At 42.9% G+C, this 26,889-nt stretch overlaps 1 protein-coding gene across 1 annotated transcript in view; it reads left to right on the forward strand.

The window, feature by feature from the left end:
• ATM (ATM serine/threonine kinase) overlaps window positions 1–26,889 on the forward strand; it is a 123,935-nt gene that overhangs the window by 53,972 nt on the left and 43,074 nt on the right. The window contains exons 29-42 of the mRNA XM_066582087.1: window positions 1,324–1,523; window positions 2,158–2,335; window positions 7,275–7,439; window positions 8,074–8,206; window positions 8,309–8,404; window positions 13,556–13,727; window positions 14,668–14,809; window positions 15,765–15,944; window positions 16,090–16,267; window positions 16,834–16,921; window positions 20,124–20,282; window positions 20,493–20,601; window positions 24,895–24,983; window positions 25,807–25,909. Coding sequence (XP_066438184.1) covers window positions 1,324–1,523; window positions 2,158–2,335; window positions 7,275–7,439; window positions 8,074–8,206; window positions 8,309–8,404; window positions 13,556–13,727; window positions 14,668–14,809; window positions 15,765–15,944; window positions 16,090–16,267; window positions 16,834–16,921; window positions 20,124–20,282; window positions 20,493–20,601; window positions 24,895–24,983; window positions 25,807–25,909 — 1,992 coding nt within the window. The remainder of the gene's footprint in view (window positions 1–1,323; window positions 1,524–2,157; window positions 2,336–7,274; window positions 7,440–8,073; window positions 8,207–8,308; window positions 8,405–13,555; window positions 13,728–14,667; window positions 14,810–15,764; window positions 15,945–16,089; window positions 16,268–16,833; window positions 16,922–20,123; window positions 20,283–20,492; window positions 20,602–24,894; window positions 24,984–25,806; window positions 25,910–26,889) is intronic.

Below are 26,889 nucleotides of genomic sequence, written 5' to 3' on the forward strand. Positions count from 1 at the left end.
TGCTTCCATCTCTGATCGCACTGATAGCAGACCCAAGGATCAACTGATTGTCTGGGAACCCAAGTGGCATCAATAGAATAGGTCATCAATAGTATCCGTTAAACAGTTTCAAAATAGGTTCCTCCAGTTCCGATGCTGGTTTGATAACATAGCATTTTAGGCTGAATGAAGACAATGTCCATCTAGTTCAGCCTGTTTACACCCCCTCTTGTTGATCCAGAGGAAGGCAAAAAAAAAAACAATCATACAGAAGCCAATTAGCCCATTTGGGGGAACAAATTCCTTCCTGACTCCATAATGGCAGTCAGAATAATCCCTGGATCAACGTTTGATAGTTCCCACTGACTCCAAGACCCGAATCAACAACCCTGTTGGTTATTTAATGTCTATATCCTACAATATCATAGCGCTCTCGAAAGGCATCTAGTACCCTCTTAAACTGCTCTATGGATTTTGCCATCACCACATCCTCAGGCAGAGAGTTCCACGGTTTCACTGCTCTTACAGTAAAGAACCCCCTTCTAAGTTGTTGCCCTTCTATAGCCCTGTCCAGCTCTCCTTGTATAACGGCCCATGTCCTAGTATCTACTCCATGCTTATGAGACTGTACTAGGAGACAGAGCAAACTTTCTTTTAATAGCACATATGGCTGTGCCACCCTGGAGGAGCAGGACTGCCTGTGCAACCTGATAGAACTGCAGGTAGCGCCTTATGTACCAGTAGTGACAAGGACACTAGCAAAATGCAAAACAAAATTAGAATCGGTCCAGAGTCATAAGGAGAGAGGAATTATCGCCATGGCTTTTGGTGGATGTCTTGCTGTTGCCTTTCCAGCGCTTCTGTTGTCAGTTTCATTTGCAGCAAAGCAGATGAAAGTGATTCACGATCACATATGCTTCCTAAGGCTAACTTTATACAGGCAAACGCGATATCGGGTCGTGAATCCCGCCCCTATATTGTGCTAGCCGTTCATGTGTAAGCTCCAGGGATCACTTCTGTGATAAATGGATCCACTGCCGCAGCTGTCACAGCCGTGGCAGAGGATCGTAGAGTTCTCCCATGATGAAGCTGAGGCTCGTACACCTCACTTCAATGTGCATGTGGCGGATGTCAATGGAGGTGGCTTGTGATGACGTAGCTGCCCTGTTGAATGTTATGCAAGCCAGGAGGGGAAAAAAACTTGAAATGAGAAGTACCCTATTCCATAATAAACCATTATCAAGCGCTAAATCACTTCTTCCACATGAAAGATGTTTATGGCTCATCTGCGGGGAAATCATTCACAATGAAAGTAAATTCAGATTCTGATTTTTTTTTTTCTAGGATGCATTCCAAAAGATTTTGCTGTCCATATGCAAACAGGCTGCAGAAAGCAACAATAGCCACAAAAAGCATCGGATTCTCATCATTTACCATCTGTTTGTTAATCTGCTGCTGGCAGAAATTAAAGACGGTTTAGGGGGAGCATGGGCGTTTGTCCTCAGAGATGTCATTTACACCTTGATTCACCATATTAATAACAGGTACATGTTTGATACTTGAGGCTGTAATGCGTATGTATGTGTGTAGAAGTGTACAATAACTAAAGTGGTGGGGCTCCGCATGACAGACGCACAGCTGTCCCTTGCAGTACTAGTTCAGTAAGCCTCTGTTCATGCTACAATTTGAGAGCTACACTCTGTGTATGCCCTGGAAAAGTTCTTAGCCATATGGTGAAAGTATCCATAGGGGAACATTCACCTGGCGTATGCCAAAACATTGTCATGGAGACAATAAAACTGTGGTCACACATGTGCGCCGCTCCTTTCATTTCATTGACAACACCGTAAATTGCGAATATGGGCGCCTGACAATCTCTATTCTCAGGATCGGTGGGGGCATTTGGACCCCCACAGTTCATAAACTTATTCCTCATCCTGTGGATAGAGGAGAACTATATAGATTTTGGTATAATCCCTTTAATAGTCCCATATAGGTTCTAAATGATTTTTTGTGATTCTTACCAGAGATCTTGTTTCTCGTAGGAAATTATCCAGGTTGTGGTGTGTTACTCCTTAACTTGTATCATAAGACAATGCGTACCTCCATCCTTTTAAGTTAGTTTGCAGCTTTTGCAGTACCTGTCAGATTTATTTGTCCTTTTTTCCCTTACTTTAGAGTTTTTTGCCCTACAAATGATGTCTGCACTCGCAGTACCATGCTGTGTCTGGATCTTTTACATCGGGTGTGCAGAGCAGCAGTCACCTACTGCAAGGATGCATTAGGAAGTCACCTGCGTGTCATCGTGGGAAGTCTGATTCCACTGGCGAATTCTCATGCAGAAATTCAAGAACAGGTAAACGGTCCATTTTTTTTTTATGTAATACATCCCAGAGGTGCATTTATTTTATTTCTAGCTTCCAATAGGATTGCTATGATTTGCCTTTTACTCGGGATGGTTGCTTGCACTCTCTTACACAAGTAATAAATTTGCTTTTTGCTTGTCCATTTTATGCAGGCATAAAAATCATCGTTGGCTTGTTCACTTATCGTTTGGTTTAAACAGCGCTCATTCAGTCGTTTTCATTCACTCATACAGCAAATGTGAAAGACTGAATGATCCTGAATGATTTCTCATTTGAACAAGGCAACGATGTATCTGCCTGTATAAACAGAGTGCACGAGCGAACGAGCAAACTGTAATGTAAATCGCTGATCCTAACAATAAATTGGCCCCAAATCTGGAGGGCGAATAATGCTGCATCAGACACACTGTTACTCCCTCCTCCAAGAAGACAAAGTGGAACAAAGTAGCACTAACCACTCTGCTTCTTGCCAGCCTTGGAAGTGGGCAGAACTTTTGGAGAACGCTCTGGCTCGGACTGTGAGATTTAAGGCAGGCATGCTGGCTGGAGGCAGCACTTCTAGTGGATGTCCTGGCTGGCACCATAAAACTTTGTGTGGGTCCTGGCCAGTGGCAGGACTTCCAGTAGGCTTGCTTGCTGGGAATGCAAAACTGCCAGTGAGTGCGCTACATTCAGGCCATCGGACTTCTGATGGTCATGCAGCTGAGGCCACTGAGCCGTGTCCCACGTGCACACAGATAGTGACCATATATCACCCCATTACCCCAGTAATGCAATCTGCATATCTGTGTTCAATGTGCCCAAATGTAGCAAGCATATAGTGCTCCATTACTCCCTTCAATCATGGGGTAACGTCCTACGTGACTACGCATTATGAACATTTGTCTACTCCTTTCCCATTTCCATAGGGGGAGTAATGGAGCGCTAAGAGACTCTGCGTCTTTCATCACTTCACAGATATGGCACAATCTTCCCATGCTAGCCTCGGTGTGTGGCGTTATTTTATAGTGACTACATAGTAGGCAGCCTCGTTCTGTCTTTCTCAAAGAGGAGTGCTGTTCCTACCAGTCTTTAAATATAACTCAATTAAGCTGTGTTTCAAGGTATCTAGCTGCCTTCTGTTCACTGCTGTATCAGATAGGTACTCCCGATACTGCAGGACTCTGTGTCTTTTCTAACAAGTTAACGAATACCGGTCAGGCAGCCTTCCCTACCTTCCCCATCGGGATGGCTACTATCTGGCTCAGCCCAGTATCCGGTGCTTTATACCTTGGAGGCAGGTAATCCATAAGGGGAATAAATGTATTACTGCTGGACCTTGTACAGCCATAATCACATGGTGATATCGGGCATCAAACTGTCTTTATCCTCTCCAGGGAGGAATCTTTATATCTCTGCCACGCATTGTATCTGACAGGGTTATGCAGGAATTAGATGCATCAGCCATCCATATTATTGCCTTTCGTAGGGCATATAACTGTGCTTCTCCAGACTCTAGGTAGCATCATCACACAATGCTGGCGAGCATCATTACCTCCTTGTATGGATGAAATTATTGTATGCTCCTAATCGCTGGGTTCTAGGCACTTGGACAATTTTTTGCACCCAGCCCTCCTCCTCTCCCCTCCTAGAAGGGTGTCTGCATACGGCTATCGTACATTTACACAATTGTGCTGTGAGCACAACTGCTGTCTCCCACAGTAGCCTTTTATTGTGAAGACTCAATAATACTTTTACCCATTTTTTGCTCAGCACCGTACAGCTCATATTTTCCTCTAGGCAACATGTTGGACTGTCATTACATTCACGTAATTAATGTGCCAACCACCAGTCAAACTATGGCTAGTCTCCATATATTGTATGGTGTTGCCCAGACAGGCTCTTCTGCCATGTTTTTCCCTTCCAGAGATGAAGTAGTTACTTGTTGGCTGGTCGTACCCTTGGGGAAGGGTATGTAACTGACATCGATGCACAGTTGTTGTCAATGTTCTTTTCCACTTTTTTTTTCTTCCATTTTATGTCCAAGCAAATAGTCTCTGACCATCCTATACCTTTACGCAGGTTTCCTCTGAATAATATTTATTCACGCTTCTCTGGTTAACAAGGATAGGAGATTCTCTATCCTTCTGCAGATCCTTGATCCTTTTGCTCGTTGAGGTTTGCCCTCTTCTTACTGATCACGCTCAGCAATTAGCGCTAGTGTTAATCATTCATGATGTCCCTTTCCATTGAGGAGTGATTGCCTTGCCTGGCCATTGGATCAGATAACCTAGACATTACCTGAGCATTGCACAGTTCTATTTTGCTCTCATTCATAAGCGTCTTTAACCAACATATAGTAGCACATTTTGCCTCCCCCTTTTTTCTGTAAAGACTGGTGTTGCGTTGCCTATTCAACTTTCCTTGCATGATCCTTTTCAGATAATCAATGCTTGTTCTTCTTGCACCCTAATGCATGATCATGGGGGCCTCCTCGCTGTTATCCTTGGTAGCGCAGTTCTTATTCCAGCTTGCCACATTGACAACCTTATCCAGTAGAAACAATGTTGGCAGGTATGCAGCTACAAGGAGCTGTATGCCTGCAGCCCGTGCAAATTTTATTTGACTACATGGGGGCTTCCCTTATCTAATACACCAGTACCTAAGAATCAAGCTGTTTGGCAAGAGTTCAGTGACCAATCCTTGCCTTAGTGCACACTGATAAAATCTCTTTTCCACTTCAAATTCTCTCTAAGTGTACATGAGCTTTGGGCAGACTGGTCTCCCCCTTGGAGGCTATGGCGACTTGTGAATCTGAATCTTAACCACTCTGTCTAACTTGGTCTGTCCACATCAGGAAAATGCTGTTTTAGTCTCACACTTCTCTTACATTAATCGCACTCCCTGTGGGGTTAATTTCCTTGCCAGAAAGGATCCAACCGTTCCATTTTTGTATACTCTAGTACAGATTTCTCAAGAATCCTTTCTTGTAATCATTTTTCTGGCCTCAGACCACTCTTCTATCCTTCAGGCTTCAAATTAATGGGTGGTTTTTTCCCGCTCTCTTTCCATTTGAGGTCACCAAAATATTGACCTAGATATGGCAAAATCTTCCCATCACAGCCTCTGTGTGTGGCGTTATTTTATAGTGACTACATAGTAGGCAGCCTCGTTCTGTCTTTCTCAAAGAGGAGTGCAATTCCTACCAGTCTTTAAATATAACTCAATTAAGCTGTGTTTCAAGGTATCTAGCTGCCTTCTGTTCACCGCTGTATCAGATAGGTACTCCCGATACTGCAGGACTCTGTATCTTTCCTAACAAGTTAACGAATACCGGTCAGGCAGCCTTCCCTACCTTCCCCATCGGGATGGCTACTATCTGGCTCAGCCCAGTATCTGGTGCTTTATACCTTGGAGGCAGGTATAGGACTGCCTCATCTATACAATCCATAAGGGAAATAAATGTATTACTGCTGGACCTTGTACAGCCATAATCACATGGTGATATCGGGCATCAAACAGTCTTTATCCTTTCCAGGGAGGAATCTTTATATCTCTGCCACGCATTGTATCTGACAGGGTTATGCAGGAATTAGATGCATCAGCCATCCATATTATTGCCTTTAACTTGGACAATTTTTTGCACCCAGCCCTCCTCCTCTCCCCTCCTGGAAGGGTGTCTGCATACTGCTATCGTACATTTACACAATTGTGCTGTGAGCACAACTGCTGTCTCCCACAGTATCTTTTTATTGTGAAGACTCAATAATACTTTTACCCATTTTTTGCTCCGTAGCGTACAGCTCATATTTTCTTCTAGGCAACATGTTGGACTGTCATTACATTCACGTAATTAATGTGCCAACCACCAGTCAAACTATGGCTAGTCTCCATATATTGTATATATCTAGGCAATCGAGGGAGGACACAGTGTCACCACAGCCAAATGAATGATGACCAGTGCACTGCAGTGTGTTAAGTCACAGCTTCCAGTCCTGGGGATGGACAAGTGTCTCTTAAAAGCTCAGGTGGGAGGTTAATTTTCAGCATGGGTTTTTAACCAGAATTTGGGTTTTCCCTCTACTGCTGGCAAATAGGGATGATCCCATGCATTTCAACAGTTTACCACCATAGAGCATCCACTTTGTCTCCTATCCCACACTACCATGGTCCTATTTTCGAGATGCCCCTACACTAGAGGATGAACATTTCCAGGTCAATGGAGAATTTGGCCAGTGCTTTGGCCTCCCTTGTGATGAAATCTATTTCTAGCCATCACAACCTTGTTCTCTGTTTTACAAAATGCATTTACCTGAATTCTCTCCTGGGTCTATCTGTTACTTTGGCCCGTGAGTAATGGGATACTGATCATACTCCCTTCTTTCATTTTCCTTCTCCCATCCCTTGGAGACTTGCTGTGTCCCCCAATAACACAGATGAAAAAACATAATTTTTGTTACTTAATGTAAAATCCATTTCTTGTCACGTTCATTGGGGGGAGAAGGGGACAGCTACCGATTTTTTTTTCTGGTCTTCATAGGCTATCGTAAGAGAAATGCAAATGGTTTTACAATAAGTAACAAAAATTTTGTTTTCCCTGTTGGAGGCTTTTGGCGGTTAACATTTTACTGTATGGCTGCTTCTCTTAATTGGTGCCAGAGTGTGGTTTCCGAAAGAACCCCACCTAATTGCACCCTGGCTTTTCTTCCTCACATCCACACCACTATTGTTGGCTTGAGCTAAAGATAAAGTGATCCGATGTATCTGATGGTGTGCTAAGGGAGGTTACAAGAAAACAATCCTATCCCTTCTTTTGTTTTCCATCTACATCTCCCTGAAATTGAACTGAATATAAATGACAAATTCCCTTTTGTATGCTTCATGAAGTTCTGTTCGTAATCCTGTCTGAAATTGTACAGTACACTAGCGCAGTATTTGTCTCTCCTACAGGTTTGCGACTTACTGACCTTTTTGGTAATTGAAAGTCAGGATAATGAAAACCTCTACCACACGATTAAACTTCTGGACCCCTTCCCTGACCACCCACTGTTCAAGGAGTTGCGGCAAACCCACCAGAAAATCAAATACAGCAAAGGAGCTTTCTCACTGATAGAGGTACTATTATTAATATAATGGAGTACATTAGAAGAAGGGGCTACTGGTATTTGTACAGAAAAGACACGTTGTCTGTTGTGATATGTCTAAAGGCCCATTTACATGCAACAATTATCGCTCACAATTCGCTCAAAAGCCATTGTTTGAGCAATAATCGCATGTAAATGCTCCCATCTTTCACTCTTTGACTGAACGATGATTTTTAGGTGAGCATAAAATCCATTGTTCTGCCGGAGAGCAGATAACACAGACCGCATGCTGTGTTTGCCGTCTATGGTGCTGTATTCTCCACAGGAGCGCTTTTAACATTGTATTCAGCAGAGAGCCCGCGGCAGCCCGTGGCAGAACAAAAAAGCTAAATGCAGAGAACAGACCACATGCTGTTCTCTACATACAGCTCCGGAGGCTCGTTTACATGCAAATGAAGGTGATAAGCTGCTAATGGACATTAGTGTCCATTAGCAGTTTATGCAAAACAATTGCTCTTTTGAACAATTATCTTTGGGTGTAAATGGACCTTAACTCTGGCTGATAAATAAGATAACTGGGTGTACTGTTGTACTTCTGGTGACCCCACTCTCTCAAAGCACAGCACTTGGATCGATATCTATGGTTATTTATTTTTTCTCTCCAGGAAATACGTCATTTTCTATCTGCAAGCGTTTGTGATTCACTTCCTTTAACACGACTGGAGGGACTTAATGACTTAAGAAAACAATTACAGCAACACAAGGAAGAAATGAAAGATATAGTGCGCGACTTTCAAGGTATTCTGTCTACAATTTGCCTAAATGACAATATGCCGAAATGCAGACCCTGTTCAGTAAGTTGGCTTCACTCAAAGTGACTGGAACTTTGTTTCCACCTAGGAAATCCTCAAAATAATGTTATTCCAAAACTGATAATGAGTCTTTTAGAGTTGAGCAAGAATGCAGTTGACCTCAACAATGGGAAAGAGGTACTGGGTGAGTATTACAGTAAGGTAAAAAGCAATCATTTCCTTGTCAGTACATAATGGAGAAGTTATTGCCATCTTAAAAAAAAGAGACAACAAGACCAGCATCTGAGATGCGGTCTTCTCATTAACACTGTATTAACATATGCATCAAAGGCTCCAGTTTTATGTAGCATTTCTTAATAAAACCTCTGATTGACAAAATTATGTCAGTGGGGTTTGACATTGGGTTTTGCATCCATCATAGGCCATAACGCACATGCGCATAGAGCCCAGCTTGCACTGCACTGAAATGCATTAATATTCAGATCTGGACGTATGCGCAGTAACACAGAGAGACCTGTCAATCTGGGGGCAGTTGTAGCAGTGAATATTTGAATATGTATACTGGCATATATACTCCCATATATTGGCCATGTAGTGCGAGTAGAGTCGCTAGAAAATTCTGTAATGTTTGGACAGATCAGTGGCAAAAGAAGACCTGGCTGCCAAAGAACACGATGGGTTGATACTGTCAAAGCTGATACTAGCATGGATATCAAACAACTAAAAAGAAGTTGGATAGAGTACAATGGTAAATTTTTTAAGTACGTGATACCTGTCCATATACAGGTCGAGACCTGTGCCGGACAAAAAAATAATAATAAAAATGGGAAAAATAAAATAAATGGGAATTGTTCTTTCCTCTGGAGAGTAGTGTGGTACCTCAGCGCAGATCTCACGGTGGTGAGAAGGGACTTTCAAACAGTGGAACAATTTATTGAAGAGAGGAAGAATCTTCAATAACTGCACATTACTTGGTTACTTGAGGTAGATACATACATTCATTTACATTGCAGGCATTAAGTACAGAAATCTCCACTGTATGCCCGGACTCTATAATAGTGAAAAGCGTGGGAATCTTTCCTATTCTCTATGCTTTATCCTTCTGCTTCTCTTACTTTTGCTGGCTCCTATTTCTTTCAGTATAAAGCTTAGTCTCTCTTTTGTTATTGTTACGTTAGCTGATCCCATCTTCCTCTATCTTTACATAAACTTGTTTCTTTTTTCTTTTCTCATCAAAAACAATGCTCCTTGTGGTACTCACACTTTCATTCTTCTCACCGCACTGTCTCCTTCTAGGACTGGCTTCTACCACTCTATCTTGTCTTCTCTCTCTTAACCTCTCTAACCACATCTTTCTCTACTTTTATCTGGCTTCTCTACACCAACCTGTGCATAGATCTTATCTGCCAATTACAGGTGGCTAGCCAATACCTGTGCTGTATCTGGGTGATTGATAGACCAGAGAGTAAACTAGTGTAAATATCCAGTAGGATACAGGTTAGTCTGCAAGGACAAATATGATTGACAAACAAGTGAACAATAAATCTCTTAGTCATACATAGATAAGAATGGTCATTTGTTGGCCTATTTAACAAAGGAGGATAAGACGTTGCCGCCAATCATGGTGGTGCGCGATACTTTGGGGGCCCTGGTGGATAACCCAAAACTAGTCAATCAAGCATTTGTCCACTTCTATAGGAACCTATATACTTCCAAACTTAGCTGCTTGGATGAACAGCTAACAGCCTACCTTGATGATATAACCTTCCCTACGCTGAGCCAGAGGAGTGCCACTTATTTGGATGGGGGCTTGAGTATAGAGGAGGTAATGGATTCTATCAAGTCTCTCCCCAATAGGAAATCGCCAGGGTTGGATGGACTCCCTGAGGAATGATATAAAAAGAATGCGGATTTCCTAGCTCCCCGGCTTCTAACACTATATAATTCTATCCCGCGAGATGGTGCCCTGCCGGACACCATGCGCAAGGCCATAATTGTCATGATTCCTAAAGCTGGAAAAGATCCTGCAGATTGTGATTCCTATAGGCCCATCTCGCTTCTTAAAAACGACGTTAAAATTTGGACAGAAATACTGGCGACACGCATAAATTCCGTTCTTAATGAGATTATACACCCTGACCAGTCTGGCTTCATGCCTGGCAAAAGTACAGACATGAATCTAAGGCGGCTTTTTGACCATCTGACATATGAACACTCTAATGGTGGGAAACGCACCCTGGTATTTATAGATTCAGTAGAGTGGAGGTACTTGTGGGCAGTGATGCAACGGTTTGGATTTGGGCCAGCATTTATTAGGTGGGTAAAGATCCTATATGACTCTGCAGTAGCCAGTATTAAAACCAATGTCCATGTTTCTGCCCAGTTCCCCCTCGGTAGAGGCACACGACAGGGTTGCCCCCTGTCCCCTGCCCTGTTTGCCCTTGCTATAGAGCCCCTTGCAATTCGGGTCCGGACCTCACCGATAAAGGGATTTAAACTTCACAATTATGAAGAGCGCATAGCACTATATGCTGATGACACCCTCCTTTTTCTCCAGGATCCAGAGTCCTCTCTTGATTCTGCACTCGCCATTTTTGATACATTTGGCCTATATTCTGGTATTCGGGTCAATTGGGACAAAACCCACTTAATTTCAATAGACTCTGCGGTGGCTGAGCTCCCTTTTCCCGCCCCACTAAGCTGGACAGCTCAGACAAACTATTTGGGTATAGGAGTGTCGGTGAGGGATTCTACCTTCTTTGACCTTAATTTAGCTCCCCACCTTAAATGGGCTGAGGGAATGGCGACACGTTGGGCCTCTCTGCCGCTCACTCTAGTGGGCAAAGTCAATTGCCCACTAGATAAAGCTACTACCAGAATTTTTGTACGTCCTGCATAACTCCCCTGTCCTGGTCCCAACCAGATTCTTTGCCACGCTTCGTGGGATTGTACTGCGTATCCTGTGGAGAGGCTCCACCCCCAGGATTAAATTGGAGACCTTGTGCCTCCCGGTGAGCTGGGGAGGATTAGCCTTACCCCACTTCTACTACTGCTTTCTGGCCAGCCAGCTGGTGTATGCTGGGTGGTGGCTGACTTCATCAGATTACAATCCAGTGGTGGGACTGAAGCGCAGGGTAACGGGCTCCGCACCGGAATTGAGGGGTCTGCTGATGCGTGGTCCCTCCTCTCCTATTGCCCCCTTACCTGCCTCCATGCTGGTAACACTTAAAATATGGCACAAGGCCTTGCAGCTGAACCCTGTAGTGGAAGTCACATGGTTCCCACATACTCTTTTGTGGGATTATCCACACTTGCCGCACCTGCAGCGCTTTACAAAGTCTGCATTCTGGAGAGCTCATGGTATTAATCTACTATCTGACATAGTCACTGAGGGCACCTTCTGCACTTTCCTTCAGCTGCAGATAATATATGACCTGCCTGAGTACTCCTATTTCAGATATTACCAGCTGCGACATGTAATCAGGGCTCAGTTTCAGGGCCTGTCCATACCGCTGTCCCTGACTCGGTTGGAAGGCTTGGCACAGATGTGCAACCTAGTAAGACCACTGTAGCTTCTATGCTCACTTGGTGCAGTGTCTTGCCCCGTTGAGGGAGAGGGCGACCCAGAAGTGGGTCATTGACATTCCTGATCTCTTAGTGGGGGAGAGTGAAGACATATTGGCAAGCTCTGGTCTTCCTTTGATTAGTGCTGGGGATAGTCTTGTCCAGATCAAGTTCCTACACCGTATATACTACACCCCATCCAGGCTACATGTAATGGGTCTGCTCCCCTCAGTGACCTGTCCCCGATGCTTAATTGCTGATGGGACCATCATGCACATGTTCTGGGACTGCGGTGTCATGCGAGACTACTGGGGGGACATTCTTGTATTTATGGAATCTCACCTGGGGGCCCCGAGGATCATGCACTGTGGGGTGTGCCTCTTTGGGCTTGTTAGAGACCTACCAGTGGCAGCAGCAACCCGCACCTTATATAAGCTACTGTTTTTCTATGCTAAGAAGGTGATTTTGTTGATTTGGAAGCACCCTGGTAGGCCGACCAGAAACGCATGGATCCAGGTGGTGAACTGTGTGCTTCCAATGTATAAACTGACTTATATGGCATGGGGATGTCCTGAAAAGTTTGACAAAGTTTGGGGGAGGCTAAGTGAACTGTCCGGCAACAGCAGCAGAGATGTCTGTCTAGATATTGGGAATGGATATGGTGAGGGATACCCGCTTGAACCGATCTACTGTTTAGGCTAAGAGTCGCGCAGGGTTGTTGTTTAAGGGGGAAGGGTTAAAGTTTTGGGGAGGGGGGTGTTCTCTTTATTTTTTTTTTAGTCTTTTTTTTGTTTTGTTTTTGTCTTGTTTTTTCTTTTTTTCTATTTCTCCTGGTGTTTTGGGGCTCCGAGGCTAGGAGCCCTCCCTAGTTTGGCTTTGTTCCATTATGGGTAGCTGATAAATAAATGTGAAAATGAACAGCCAGGTACTATGTTTTATGACAAATGCACACGAATATGAGAGACACTCAGTGTTTTCACTTTTGTCTTTTTTCCCAGTTCTTATGTACTGTGATGTATCAGCAAGGTGTGCATTATTTATCATGTCTGCTGTTTCTGTATATTTGTCTGTTTTGGCTAAATAGACATTCCTTTAAAAAAAAAAAGTCACACATAAATTAAGAAAACAACCACCCTGCTTCTTATGGATTGTACAACTCTGGTACAGATTTTTTCGCAGGTACAGCTTTTTCACTCCAGCGTTGTAGTGAAAGGCTGGGAGGTAAACTGATGCCAGCACTAATCCCGTAGTTCTCCATAGCATCATTCATGTTATCCGGCGCATTCGTTTCGATGCCAGATGTTTTCCTGAGTTGACAGAAAAGCGTTTCATGCTGCATTTTTTTTGTCCAGCCATGGACACCAGACCACTGCATAAAGTGCTCCAAAAGATCATCAATTGTGTCAGGCTCAGGCATAAAACAACTGGGTGGATACAACTGACATATGTGAAGCCAACCTTAGTAGTGTTTGTAAATTGAAGAGGATTCCAATGTCATAAATAAAATACAGAACAGACTATTAAAGCACCAAAAGCTGTATAAGCAAACAAAAAATATACTCCCCTAATTAATCTACGGAAATTATAGTGCGATAATTTAGGTTAATTCTTTTCCATTCACATTATCTGTTATCTCGCCATCTGGTAATAACTGCATTTAACTTCATGGATCATTGAGTCACATCACTTCGCTATTCCATAAGGTCTCATTAAACTCTATTACAATTCATGAACTTGTACCTGACTGCTGTTTACACGTTGTCTTTCACAGAAGCGGTTGGGAGCTGCCTTGGAGAATTGGGACCTATTGACTTTTTCACCATAGCATTGCAGCACAGGAAGGAGCTGCTGTATGGCAGAGCTGGGGAGTATTTTGAGGACGAGGAGCTTCAGTGTGTACTTGTTATTCTGACATTAATAAATAGTGCCCTGACCGATCACTGGTGCGTATCGAAAGTCATATCTCTATTCAGCCTTGTGATGTCAGAATTCATATGATAATTGAGATCTGTGCACCTAGTTACATCTGTATCAAACTGATAGGTATGCATGCACTTTTTATTAAATTCCCCAGTACTGGCATTGATGTTTTCTTTTAACCCTTATGGACACGGACCTTTTTTATTTTTTTTATTTTCAGCTTTTTCTCCACACTTTCTAAAAGTCATAACTTTTTTTTTATCCATCAGCATAGCTGTCTGCCCGTTAGGTTCACCCCCTCACTTGGCTAGAGAGAGATTACTATAATAACCTCTCTAGCCACGCCCCCTCTCAAGCCCCACTCTCGGTAAAACCCACTAGCCCCGCCCCCTGTCTCTCCAAATATGGATAGGTATGTCACAGATCCCATGTAGCTCCGCCCCCTGCACCTCTTCTCTCTTGGGGAAAATTCCTAGCCTGCTTTGGGATCTTCTATTGATTTCAATGGGGCCAGCGCTGCTGCTGCCGGCCCCATTGAGAACAATAAGCGATATCGCAGATCCTTCTTTGCGATGCGATGTTACAGTGAAAACATCGCTAGTGAGAATGAAACCATTGAAATCATTGGTTTTCTTATCATGCCTTTTTACTCACTCTTACATCGCAGGGAAGTCGTATTGCCAGTGGGTGTGAGCCCTGACTTAGATGAAATTGACAATCTAATGTTTATGGCTGCTGCCAGTGTTCATCAGTGTCACCTTTTGAAAAGAAATAAAGATCAGAAAATGTAGAATTTAACCAGTCTGTTGGTTTCCGAAGATAAATGGCATCACATATGCATATTATAGGGTCAGGTTGATAACCTTGCCACATTCATGACTAACTACATAATGTTTCTACAGCTATGTTACGTTTGACTCATATTTTGGAGTAATGATATGGGTGTTTGTGTATTTTGTTTAGCATCCATGTCCGATCAGCTGCTGCTACATGTTTGAAGAATATTTTAGCCACAAAAACTGGTTGTCAATTTTGGGAGTCATACAAAGACACTGGAGATCCCATGCTTGTGTACCTGCAGCCGTTCCGTTCTCCAAAAAAGAAGGTAACTTCAGCTGCACTAAGTAGTCTGGTAACACGGTAATTAATTCACTGATGCAATTATAATTTATCCTAATTCTTAAATTCAAAGGGTGACCATTGAGGGGTTCCCTGGTTAGGAAAACCAATTTTCAAATTGCTTAATATGGAGTGTAAGTAGAGTTGAACGAACATACTCTGCCGAGCTTCATGCTCGTTCGAGTATTAACATACTCGATGGTGCTCGCTACTCGAACGAGCAGCAAACCGTGTTCGGCCGCGCCCCAGTTTTTGGCTCCTCCCCGCTGTGACGTGCCTGTTTTGGCCCCTCCCTGCTGCAACCGCGCGTCAATGGCAAATTTTTTGGCAGGCAGGCAAGCTGAGAGAGAGACCCACCTAGGAAAAAAAAAAAAGCTTGGCACCCGGCGTCCCACATACAAAAATGCTCGAGTCTCCCATTGTAGTCAATGGGGTTCATTACTCGAGTAGAGCTCTCGAATTTTACGAAAAGCTCGACTCAAATAACACGGACCCGAGCATTTGGGTGCTCGCTCATCTCTAATTGTAAGGTAATAGAGAGAGCGCCTTTTTTAAGACACCCTCTGTCTATTACCCAAGAGGGTTTCTTTCTCTGTTGGATTCAGTATGTCACTTTATTACACGACCTTCACATAGATTTTAATTGCCATTATTTCTTTTTAGCCCTGTAATGGTGCTGCAAGAATTGCTGCCAGGTTTCCCGGATCATGGTCCAGGCCTCTGCCCACTGGACCATGGGCATTAGCATACTGTGCGGGAAATTTTAAAAGATGTTTTTATTAAACATAAAGTTATTTATGGAAATTGCTGTAATTCCCTGCTCTGCTCTTGTAGTTAGACTAGTTAGTGTTTTCTACTCTACTAAACTATTTTCAAAAATACTTTTGGGATTATGAGGTGCTGCTCTCTAATAACCAGGTCAATTACCTTAACACTTCTAGGTCCTTGAAGTAGAAGATCTGCAAAGAACACATGGAGATTTTGACAGCATAGATGATAACAGTTTATGGACACCCCAAAACAGCAACCATGAGAACTGGATAAAGAGCTTAACTTGTGCCTTACTGAAGAGTGGTGGAGTGAGAAGCGAGGCCCTACTTTTATTAAAACCACTGTGTGAGGTGAGTTAAAGTGCACTTAGTGTTTCACACAACCTGATTGAGAAGTGATTTAACCCCTTCCCGCCCCAGGACGTAAGTGTAAAGTAGACTTATTGCACGTCAAGTTTTACGTGTGTGTGTAATTCTGTGTTTCTGGACTTTGTAGGTCAAAGCTGACTTCTGTCAGGCCATGTTGCCGTATATTATACATAATATCTTGCTCTGTGACCCCAATAACACATGGAGGACACTTTTATCAAAGCACATCCAAGGGTTTTTCACATCATGCTGTCGTTTTACACCGACATCCAGCAGATCAGCCACTCCAGCAAGTTCAGACTCAGGTACAGTAGTGTATAGAATTCTTAGATGTTTCTTCTTATAAATACTGTAGACTCACTGTATATGCATTTAAGAAGCTTGCATTGAACTCAGTGGCAACCATGTCCCTGGTAACATTATATATAGACATTAGCTGTATAGAGTCAGTGGACATTGATGCCTAGCGATTAGAGTTGAGCGAGCGTACTGGCTAAGGCAAACTACTCGAGCGACTAGTGCCTTATGCGAGTACCTGCCCGCTCGTCTTTAAAGATTCGGGTGCCGGCGGGGAGCGGTGGGGGAGAGCGGGGAGGAACGGGAGGGAGATCTCTCACTCTCTCGCCCCCGCTCCTCCCTGCTCACTCCCGCAACTCACTGCTCTCTCCCGCCGGCACCCAGATCTTTAGAGACGGGCGGGCAGGTATTCGCATAAAGCACTACTCGCTCGAGAAGTTTGCCTTAGCGAGTACGCTCGCTCATCTCTACTAGAGATGTCCATCCAAAAACCCAACATTTGCTTCGGTTTCAAAATTGTACACAGTTGATTTTAAAATGACCAATGAATGAATAATGTCCATTTTCACACCAGAATCTGAAGGCTTGGCTCGAGGAACAGTGAACATTGCTTCCAGGAGAACCATGCTCAGTATTCTGGAGTATTTGAGGAAGCAAAAACGGTAGAAGGCTTTTGTTTATTAATTTATTTATTTTTTTAACAGTTAACTATAAGTTTATTTTGTGTAATTTTATTATACTTCAATTGTGACCAAAAAAGATTTCAAGGCATAAGTACAATAATTATAAGTTAAAGTGGTTGTACATGATTGATGTAGACATTAGTAGAAACAAGCTGCGATCAAGAAGGCAGTTGTCTTTGAAAGGTGTAAAGGCGTGGACATAGTTATGTATGGCAGCTTTTTATTATATGCGATTTTACATATATGAAATAAAGAAGAATCCTTTTACATAACCAGCTTCTTTTAACTAGTGTCTACACTTTATGCTGTTTGACCAGCGGCTAGCCTGTGCTCCGGGAGATCTTTAAGATGCAAGTGCTATCATAAATCTGCATGGCAGAGCGGTGAATATTTCTATTTAATTTTTGGTAAATTATTGATGACCTATCCTTAGGATATCGCCCGGGATTCCAGACGATCAGCTGTTCACTGGGCTGGTGCGCTCGTCCATTGAGCGGATTTCTGCAGGAGGCAGAGAGCTCAATTCTTACTGTAGTGGCCAGGCTTGGTATTGCAGACCAATGTCCCATTGAAATGAATAGGAACTTGGCCTGCAATACAAGGTCTGGCCTTGTAAGAAAGTTGCTATCTGTGATGGACTCCTGCCGATCTACTGTTGATGATCTATCCAGAGAATGGATGGGCCATCATTCATTTACAGCTGGACACCCCCTTTAATAAAAAGGGCAAATTTAATATCTTTGTCAAAAATAAAAACTTGACCAGACGTCCTCCGTCCTTCTTTCTTGTTCAATCATCTTTGTTGGTTTATACAACAAAGAACAAAAATATAACTTAAGACTGTAATAATGTGGTCGGTAACACTAGTGCTTGTAAAATTGTCGCAAAGTCGCTTTGCTATGGTCGTTGTATCCGTGTATCTACTGTTCGTGATGCGATTCTGGCCCTTGTGCCAAGTTTCAGTAAAATGCACAAAGCCATAAGCAGCCAGTTGAGAAACAAACGTGTTCCTCCTAAACCAGTGTTTCCCAGATCAAGATACCCTAACAGGTCATGTTTTCAGGATATCCTATAGTAAGAACACCTGTGGCAGTGTCTGAGGTATTGACAATAATTACATCACCTGTGCGATACTGAGGAAATTCTGATAACATGACCTGTTGGGGCACCTCAAGTACTAGATTTGGGAATCCTATTTTAGTGGAAAAAAGGGCTGTCAGTGACAATATCGTATTATGGTTCTAGAAGACTGGCTGTGATTAACAGAAGTTTCCATGCCTGGCTATTTAAACCCTAAGAAAATACTGATCACCACATCTAAGGCCACTTTCACGCAGCTAAGAAAATCTCACACGAATATGAACTCTATTCTTTTAAATGGGGTCATAGAAATGAGTGATTTTTTTCTTTCCCACAATGCATCACTGTGCGGAAAAAAAAATTGCACCGTGTCCTATCTTTTGAGCGTTTCCTTGAAAAAGTACAACTTTTTTATCGCTTTTTATTACATATTTTCTTGGAGTGACCAAAAAAACACAATTCAGGCATTCTTTATTTTTTATTTTTTTCTGATGACGTTAACCGTGCACGGAAAATAATGCATTACTTCGATAGATCGGACGTTTACGAACGCAGTGATACCAAATATGTATTATTGCTTTATTATTTAGATTATTTTATTATAATTATGGCAAAAGGTGTTTTTTTTTAACTATTACTTTTTTCTAAAAATTATTAGTAAAACTTTTTTAAACTTATTTTTACTTCTCATTTTAGTCCCCAGATGGGACAAAAACTTGTAATGCTTTGACCCCCCTCCTGTAGTATGATGTAATGCCATAGCATGACATTAAACGGCGATCTGACAGGCATTCTTTCAAGCCATATGAAGATCTCATCGCGGGGAGGGCCAGACGTACTGGACTCCCGAGCGTCGTTCGGGGCATTTAAATGACGCTGTCAGAATTGACCGCGGCATTTAAAGAGCTAACAGCTCAGATGAGCCACGGGAATTATTGGAGCTGTTGCAGGCGGGTGTCCGCTGTAAGAAACAGCTGGTGGCTGCATTGTATGGAGTGTGATCACCCTGCTATCTCCCTTCATGCATACCCCAAAGCTGCAGGACGTAACTGTATGTCCTATAGCGTTAAGGGGCTAATGCTGAAGTAAGGCTACCAGGGCTATCCTTTGATATTATTAGAGTATACATTGGGTATGCTTTAACACAGTGCACCTCAGACTGTAAGATGAGCACCTCTATTATAGGTTTGTTTAGGAGTTTTTAGAGGCCGGTGTCTGAATACCACTGTCTCGTGGCAATATTACACTTACTGTAGGAAAAGAAGATTGGATGTCAACTTATCATCAACGCAAGTTAAAGGGGTTGTCCCGCGAAACAAAGTGGGGGTATACACTTCTGTATGGCCATATTAATGCACTTTGTAATGTACATTGTGCAATAATTATGAGCCATACAGAAGTTATTCACTTACCTGTTCCGTTGCTAGCGTCCCCGTCTCCATGGTGCCGTCTAATCTTCAGCGTCTAATCGCCCGATTAGACGCGCTTGCGCAGTCTGGTCTTCTCCCTTCTGAATGGGTCCGCTCGTGCCGGAGAGCTCCTTGTAGCTCCGCCCCGTCACGTGTGCCGATTCCAGCCAATCAGGAGGCTGGAATCGGCAATGGACCGCACAGAAGACCTGCGGTCCACCGAGGGTGAAGATCCCGGCGGCCATCTTCACAAGGTAAGTCAGAAGTCGCCGGAGCGCGGGGATTCGGGTAAGTACTGGACCGTTTGGTTTTTTTATGCCTGCATCGGGTTTGTCTCGCGCCGAACGGGGGGGCTATTGAAAAAAAACAAAACCCGTTTCGGCGCGGGACAACCCCTTTAATTATGTCAGGAAATATACTGGGCAACATTTCAGCTTAACACGAAACTTCGCTGGGGTATTTCCTGACACAATAAACTTGCAGTGATGATCTGCTGACGTCCACTTGATTTTTTTGTAGTGCTGTTGATGGATGGATGATGGCTGATTCTCTGGAGCAGACCATTGAATTCACTAGCTTGTGGGACAAGTGTGCTGTTCTCAGACTACTGCATGCCTTCTTGAAATGTCGTATTCACTGTCATTTGCCTTGTTATGGAGGTACCTGAGAATAAACTGCTCTTATCATTTTAGACCTGGACAACGAACAGCCTTTGAAGATAACTTCTGGCTTGATCTAGATTATCTTGAGGTTGCCATGGCCGTGCAGTCATGTGCAGCTCACTTTACTGCTTTGCTGTACACTGAAATCTACGCTGATAAAATCAAGTTAGACGGAGAACAAAAAGCAAAGTAAGTGCTTCCGGATCTGACTACTCAAGTCTGTATCTATAATGTTAGGTCACACAATACCAGCTCTTATCTTTTTTATGTAACCTACTCAAAAACAGATTATGTTGTTCAACTATGCAATTTTTTCTTCTGGTTGCATTGCATGCTGTGTGCACTGCTTTGTTGTAGCCTATTTCATTCTGCACTACTCAGTCTGGCTGGTGTTTTTAGGAGCAAGTCCACTGCACGCAAGACTCTGAAGTTTGAGGAGGAGAGTCAAACTATGACCATTGTCAGTATAAGCGAGAGAAGCAAAGAGGAAACTGGGATAAGTCTGCAGGTATTTCTAGATCTTTCAAATTGTTGGCTGATTATATACAGATCATGTTTAACTGCAGCCGTAATGGGTTTGCCATGGGGTTCAGAAGTTTAGAGTTCTCATTTAGGTGCAGAAATTGCACTGTTTTGGAGAAGCAATCACATGACCATAGTGTTAGAGCTTTTTATGTAAAAATAGATATTGGGTATTAACACGTAGGCTATTCTAGACTGCCGTATGATCACAAACCCCTAAATAACTGTATTTAGAAATGTGATGTACGTGCAGGAAACTGGCAAAGTGAGTATAATTGGAGGGTTTTGTTTCTTTTCAAACAGTATTACCATCATTTAGTTGCTGCTCATTTAAAAGCAGTTATTCTGCTTTTAGTATTACTACAGTTCAGATTACGGTCAAGAACATTGAGGCTGCTGCTCCCTCTCAGCCGCACATCAACATTGCCAAACAGCTCAGGGAAAGTCAGCTCCCTCAAAAACTCTGAGCTCTCCCTTTAATGATTGGGTAGAGTGCTCCTAAACTGTTCTGCCCCATCATATATACAGCTGCACAGTTTACTCAATCTCTGCACTCATCTATGTGATCTGTATATGAAAGAAACAAGAATTTTGTTTAAGCGAGGACATTACAGGAATCTTGAGAGGTTGGTAACCTACTGGACTCTAAGCAGCAGCCTTTAACCCTTCAACAGTCCTCTACCACCGATCTTAAAATCAACCATTAGACTATATTAGAATATTTACATTAAACCCATCAGTGCCCAAGACCAGCAGAAATTTTGACACCATTTTCTTCACTGTCATAGACCACCAGGAATATTGGTATTTAGACAGTTTTACTCTAGATGAGCAGGTATACTGACTTTGCCCCCTTTTACTGCTCTTGATGCACATAAATGCTGACCCTTAAGCCCCATTTACACGCAAAATTTGTTCAAAAGATAGGGAGAATAACAGTTTGAGCGATTATTTTCCATAAACTGCTAATGATCACCAATGCCCAGTAGTAGCTTATTAGCTTCATTTGTATGTAAATAAGGCTCCCTTCGCTGTATGCAGATAACAGCAGGCGGTCTGTTCTCTGCATACATCCCCTTTGTTCTGCCATGGGACTACTGCTGAAAACAATGTTATCAGCTGTTCCGTAGAGAATCAGCTGCCCAGCCGAATGATAGATTTCAAACTAAACATAAAATCATCATTCGGCCGAAAAGCTAACGATGGTAGCATTTACACGCAACAATTATTGCTCAAAAGACATCGTTTAAGCAAATTTTCAGCGCTAAGCCCTATTTACACGGGATGATAAACACCTATACTGCCATAGACCACTAGAGATACTGGCATTAACCCCTCACTGTCCTTGGTTACCAGTGATGCAAACAATAACCTTCTTGGTGCTATACCTAGATGATATATTTTATACTACTGATGACCGAATGCTGTGTGGCCCTGTATATCTGGCTGCTTTATAACTACATTTTTATTCGAGGCTGTAAGTTAATGCTTATTTGATACAGTTCTTGGAACATTGCTCAGGTCCCAAAATTTCCTGTTTCGAAGTTACAAAGGCTTAGAGAGAAGATTGGTACAGGCCCTTTCTTGATTTTGCTATGAGGACCCTATGAATTTTAGTTGCAACCCTGATTAACACTTCATTGTCTGTATTTAATGTGATATTATGTAGAAACTGGAAGATTTGTCTTCTTTTGACCAGTGTTTCAATATTCTGCTTCTTAAAGGGGCATAGATGAGAAAGGTATGGAAATAATTTCCAATGTTGCTAATATATTTTGAGTCAAATTTTCTGTACCATAGGCACAAAAATTAATAATAATCTTCATGTATGATCAGATTGTTAAGAATTGCTATTTTGTTTCTGTTTTCACTAAAGATTCGTAGTCAACCCCTTAAGTACATGGCTTATTTTGGCCAAGAGGACACAACGATTTTTGGGAGATTTTTATCTCTACTTTTCAAAAACCATAACTCTTTTATTCTTCCGCCCACATGGCCATACAAGGGCTTGTTTTCTGTTTCCCGAACTATTTTTATTGGTACCATTTTTGAGTGCATATTATGTGGTGTAAAACTTTTATCATTTTTTGAAAGCAGGGAGAGAGAGAAAACACATTAACTCGGCCATTGTTTTTTTTTGTTTTTTTTTTACAGCGTTAATCATACAGCATAAATGACATGAAACATTTTTTTTCTGTGGGTCGGTATTATTACGACGATACCAAAAATTAATCTTTTTTTCAATTTTGCATAATAAAGGGTGGCTTCACACGAGCGTGTTTTTGTGTGTACATAGGTGCGTACATAAGTGCGCACCCATGTATGTACAAAAACCTGCATGAATGCAGGTCCGTGCATTGCCTTCAATGGAGCCGCCGCTGCTGCCGGCAGCTCCATTGAAGGCAATGGCCTGACGGCACCCCTAAATTCTTGTTTTTCAGGGAAGGGCTTATATGTAAAGCCCTTCCCTGAAAAACAATTCAGGGGTGCCGGCAGCTCTATTGAAGACAATGCGCGCATTCCCTATTGTGCACACATGTCTTATCTTTACAGGCACTCACCTCTAAAATACGCACATGTGAACACACCATAGGGAATGCATGTGTTGTAATAGATGCGTGTTTTTGTGCGTGCGTATGCACGCACAAAAACACGCTTGTGTGAAGCCACCCTAAGAACCTTATTTTGTGGAAATGTATTATTATTTTTACATCATTGCATTCAAAGTCCAAAAACTTTTTTATTTTTAGTGGACTGAGGGCTCTGTCAGGGCTTGATTTTTTTTCGTGACGAGCTGTAGTTTCATTAGTGCCATTTTATGGTATATGAGTAGAGATGAGCGAGTACCTCCCCGCTCGAGACGGAAGGTTCGGGTGCCGACGCGGGGGAGCGGTGAGTAGCGGCAGTCAGCAGCAGGCAGCGGGGGGGGGGAGAGAGGGAGAGAGAGATCTCCCCTCCGTTCCGCCCCACTCTCCCCCGCAGCTCCGTGCCCGCAGCTGACACCCGAACCTTCCGTCTCGAGCGGGGAGATACTCGCTAAAGGCAATGCTCGCTCGAGCAATTGCCTTTAGCGAGTATACTCGCTCATCTCTATATATGAGACATTTTTTGATAATTTTGATTACTTTTTTTTTGGGAGGGGGGGGGCAAAACCATCAAAATAAGCATTTAATTTAGTCTCAGTTTTTTAGCAATTTTTATTTTACGATTTTTGCGACGCAAGATGAATAGTGTGTTCAATTTATTGTACAGGTCGTTACGGACATGATGATACTAAATGTGTGGGATGTTTTTAAATTACATTTTTTTCATATACAAGTAGGAAAAAATGCACAAAATTTTTTAAAATTGTTTTTTAACACTATTTTTATTTACATTTTTCATATCTCTGTAGGAGACTTGAACCTTAACGGCTATGATCGCTATGATAATGCATTGCAGGACCTCTGTACTGCAAAGCCTTATCGCTTATAATAGCGATCATAGGCAATAGCAAGCCGGGATGTCATCTTGTTGCCATGCCAACGCATCAGCCCTATGCAATTATATTTTGGGGGTCTGATGACGTCACAGAGGGACCATGTTCCTTTTTTGAACCCTTTACATGCCTCGATCTACATGTGCCGCCGCTATTTCAGTGGGAGGCCAGCTATCGGTAACAGCCGGCTACATTTTGTTTTATGCTGAAAAAGCCCCTCCTTTGCTTATACTCGAGTGAGGGACTAGGTTAAAGGAAAAAAAAACGCAATGATCTCCCCAGCGGTGCTCGAACATTCACAGCCATTCGGTGAATGACATCACTGAATGGCTGTGATTGGTTCATCGAGCACTGGCTGGCGCTCAATCCAATCACAGCGCTTACTTGCTGACGGCGGGGGAATTCAAAGCCGAGTAGAGAGATGACAGCGGGGAGAATTACATAGCAGCTTGCCGCACCGCCTGGGGGACTATTGCGCCGGGGACACAGACGCCGGCTGGGAGGTGAGGGTTGTTTTTCTTTTTTTTTTTTCCTAGTCTAGCTAGGCTTATACTGAACGCATCTAGTTTTCACAGTTTTTTGTGGTAAAATTAGGTGCCTCAGCTTATATTCGAGCCGGCTTATACCCGAGTCTATACGGTACCAAGCAGCTAGGACATAAACTTACGTCCTGTGGCGTTAAGAGGTTAAAAGCCCCTTGAAAATGAAATCTAGTTTCATTTAAAAAAGTAAATTACTTGTATGGTATCTAACTGCATTGTGTACCAGACTTTAGTACTTTTTCTGTTTTGTGTGTTTTAGGATCTCATGATGGACATTTACAGGAGTATTGGAGAGCCTGACAGTTTGTATGGATGTGGCGGCGGAAAAATGCTTAATCCCCTTGCAAGGTCAGATTTACATCCAAGCTAAAGTTTTAGATTTGCCCAGGATAATTTTAATAACAAACACACAGGTTTCATTTTTGCATGGGTCGCTCTGCCTTGACAATTGTCCGGCTTAGCACTTAGTAGCAGTATTAACAGAGAGACACATATAATAATAATAATAATAATAATAATGTGTTATATGAAACTATCATTTAAAATTAATCCCAGGAGCTAGAATGTCCATACCACATATTCTGTAAAGTTGTTTTGCTATAGCTGCTTTCTCGTCCTTAGGGCTCGTTCACATGGGCTCATGCGTACAACGCTTCAAGTCTCCCGAAGAGTTGTATGCATTACAGCCCATACACTCTGCCGGCAGAGAGCCAGAAGAGACTGCATAGGGCTGCGATTGGCACTGCACCTGCCCATGAAACTGATGTCATGGACATGCACAGTGTGATTTAATTAATTTTTTTCCCTCAATTTCCCCGCATGCTGCCCATGCGAAATTCATGCATATGGACAGCGTTTCATATGCAGGCTACTCAAAGGCTGCACATGATGCGTGGAGAAGTAGAGCATGCTGCGATTTTTTTCTCCTGCCTATAAAACACAGTGCCCACACGTAGGTGTGCATGGAAGAATGAAAGTCCATTGACTTTCGTTGCTTCCATTCAACATGTGTTACACACTGGAAATGCGCGTGTGTAATATGCGGTGACAATACACCCGTGTGAATGAGCCCTTAGATGCACAGCAGTAGCTTGTCTTACTGAGAGATCCTGTGTCTGTCTGTTATATTTTAATGTATTCTGTAGACAAGTACATTTTTTCTTTGCTTCAGAATCCGAACATATGAACATGAAGCCAAGTGGGGTAAAGCCTTGGTCACCTATGACCTGGAAACTAATCTAACTCCAGCCACTCGCCAGGCTGGCATCATGCAGGTATTTATTGTCTGCATGCCACATTTTTTTTATTACACAGTCATCCAGGAGCGTAACTAGAGTTCCCGCAGCGGAATCCGGCTGTGAACCCTGCGCACCTGATTTCTCTGTACTGCGGATGACCGCAGATGCTGGATGTTGATCATGTGCACTGCAGATTTCTTAAAGAAAATTTTTGTTAGGCGATGATGTGGGTACCCGCAGCCTATCTGCAATGTCAATTGCGATTGGGCTGCGGGTCGGACAGATTCCATTGACTTCAATGAAGGCCGTCCGCAGCAAAATCGAGCATGCTGCGATTTTACATAACTAGCAAAAAAGCATGCTATTTGCTCCGATTCCTCCGTGCAGACGTTGGTTGTGGATTCCACCATATAAATCTGGTTGTGTGAAGCCGGCCAAAAAACAGTCTTGTCTGCTTGGAGTTTATTTGTGGACCCTCAGTAAGTGTGTAAATAACCCTCCACCTTTGGAATGTGGTCACTAGTTTTTCTCCTTCAGCATCTGATGCTGGATTAGTGTAGATACAAGGGAATTCATTCGAAGTCAGGTAAATCTGTACCCAGTGAACTCTCCCTAGGGCTTAGTCACACGGGCGTTTGTAATGGCGGTTTTTCACATGTTAAAAAGTTTGCACTAGTTAGAACTAATGCTTTTCAATAGCAGCGGTCACATGTGTGAATTTTACATGCGGAAGAAACGCCTGCGGTGAAAATTATAGGACACCGGTTCACAGAACGCATATGACTGCATTCTGCGGCAAACCGGTGTTCTGTGTATGTGAAACCCTTGGAGCAGCAGCACCAGCCCCATTGAGAACATATAGTGAAGATCATGATCCTCTGCCACTGCTGTGACAATGTTCTCTCACATTGAATTCAATGGAGCCAGCAATACAGTCAGCTCCATTGAAAGCAATGGGCTGCCGGCCAGCGCTGCAGTGATTTTTCGGGGAGGGGCTTAAAATATAAGCCCTTCCC

This window comes from Eleutherodactylus coqui, chromosome 1, assembly GCF_035609145.1.
Source record: "Eleutherodactylus coqui strain aEleCoq1 chromosome 1, aEleCoq1.hap1, whole genome shotgun sequence".
Lineage (NCBI taxonomy): Eukaryota > Metazoa > Chordata > Amphibia > Anura > Eleutherodactylidae > Eleutherodactylus > Eleutherodactylus coqui.